The sequence below is a fragment of the Sphaeroforma arctica genome (assembly GCF_001186125.1).
Source record: "Sphaeroforma arctica JP610 unplaced genomic scaffold supercont1.3229, whole genome shotgun sequence".
NCBI classification, from domain to species: domain Eukaryota; class Ichthyosporea; order Ichthyophonida; genus Sphaeroforma; species Sphaeroforma arctica.
Window position 1 is genome coordinate 1,688 of NW_014037329.1, and position 2,109 is coordinate 3,796.

A 2,109-nucleotide genomic window follows, 5' to 3' on the forward strand; every position below is an offset into this window, starting at 1 on the left:
GCGTGAAAGTAGAACCCGATGCTGCTGATATGAAAATCAAGCCTCTGGAGGAGTACAACAAGTTCTTCCAGGGTATGTGTGCCAGTCTGTGTGGGGGTGTGCATACGAAGAATGCTTTTGGTGAGGTGATTATATGTGTACGTATATCTGTCATGCCGTATGCTCATGTGTGTGTCCACATAACCGAAGCAAAAGTGCAGACATAATCTAATCAAGGCAGAGAACTAGTAGTTTATATCAGAGAAGTGTATCTTCACCGGCGAGCCTACATTAAGTGCCAACACTGTTTCTGGAAGTAGTCAAACATGTAGTGTGTAATACTTATTCCTGACACCACGCGAGACGTCGACGGATCTGCATCATCTCTGTGCATCTTGAGTGCACCGCACCTATTTGGGTCGGTTTGTATTTTAAAACAATATAAATTGTTTAATATCACTCGGCAGAGAAAATCGGGATCCAAACCACTGGAGGGCTGTTTAAGAAGAAACAGAGTCTCGAGACATCTATGGCCTGGACAAAGGTTAGTAGGTTATATCATAGCATGCGTGCCACCCAGAGGTTGGTTGCTCTATATACATACCGGGGGGAGAAACGGGAGAAACTGTACATGTCCACTTCACAGACAGACACCCACGCACGTATTCTCACAAAATCTGTAATACATGCATACGTGTGCACGTATAGGACGAAATCCGGAACCCAATGACCAACGGGTTGCCCAAGGAGCTCAAGCGCCAGGCAGCAGATATATTCAAGATGATTCAGACGTACATGGGAGACCGAACGTCGCACAAATACGTACCCGAACGTGATGAGATGAGAGAGGTGGTGAGGCTCTCCAAGCTAGCGTACGAGCACAAGCCGCTGCGGGATGAAGTGTTCGTGCAGGTCTGCAAGCAGATGACAAACAACCCCAATGAGTATGTGCTGAGTTTATACCCGCACACATTGTATGCACATACTAAAGACAGTAGTAACGAGGTGATGGTACGCATCTGAGGTGCTTGTGAGCACAAACCTGAGCGATATGTCTTGTGAGCACAAGTCCATGTAAAATGTGGGCGATGTATGTGTATGCATTGGTTGTGGGATGGTTGGTGCGCATCTGGGCGGTGTGTGAGCAGTGGTTGTTTTAGGCACGTATCACATTTGCAGATCCATGTACAGTCCTTGATAAGCGCCACATAGAGACATGTGTAACATATTGAAGTGTAAGGTCTCCAGGCTCGTTACGCAGCGAGCAGCACTTGTGATTTGGTGCTTGCTTAAAGTTTACTTTTCATGCAACCCCTCCACATATGTGGGTGACGTAATCCAGGATGACTAGGGCATGTGGGAGCTGGTGCTGGCTTGAAGTCTACTTCTCTCCCCACCAGAGTATCTTACATGATTCGCTGCTCACTCGTGTTCCTGATTCTTCATTCATTGCCCACCCCGAGACTACCATTCGTGACTTGTACTCTCGTACAATCCATCTATCATGGAACTGTTTCAAAAACGAGTGATATAGAGGTTTCTTCACTCATGTACATCTCATTACCGTGTACACCGATTACAGAGAGAGTGTCATCCGTGGTTGGGAGATCCTGGTGATGCTTCTGCATGTCTTCCCGCCGTCTCACCTGTTTGAAGGCTACATCGAGAGCTTTCTTTTCCATCACACACTACGTATGTGTTCAACTGCACGTGCGACTGTCCATGTTTGTCAAATGCGTATAAACGTGTTACGTTAGGTGTCGCCAGACTGTACACATCTGCTTGCTATATCACCGCGTTGACATCTTTGCCTGCTCGCACCTACATTTCAAACCCCTCCCCCCGGCCCAAATGATGTGACGGATAATGGTTTTATGCACACCTTATTCTGTTCATGTAATGCGTGGCTTGAATAGTATATGAGGTCACCTTCGATGAACTTGGTCTTAATCTAACAACACTCAGGAGAGAAGAAGTATCGATTGATATGTAGTGCACAACGTAATGTCATCGACATCGCAATCTTCGCCTACTGCGGTTCATTTGACAAAACAGGACAGTAATGGAACACCCTGAATTTGCCCTTTTCCATGTTACAGGATCACACGTTTATCGATATATATATATATA

At 46.0% G+C, this 2,109-nt stretch overlaps 1 protein-coding gene across 1 annotated transcript; it reads left to right on the forward strand.

Moving 5' to 3' along the window:
• Positions 1–687: 687 nt before the first annotated feature.
• SARC_13394 (hypothetical protein) lies at positions 688–1,671 on the forward strand (the record flags this gene model as incomplete). The annotated part of the gene is made up of 2 exons (XM_014292475.1): positions 688–923; positions 1,562–1,671. Coding segments are annotated over 2 exons (346 nt in total), but the record flags the coding sequence as incomplete, so codon positions are not given.
• Between the last annotated feature and the right edge of the window lie 438 nt (positions 1,672–2,109).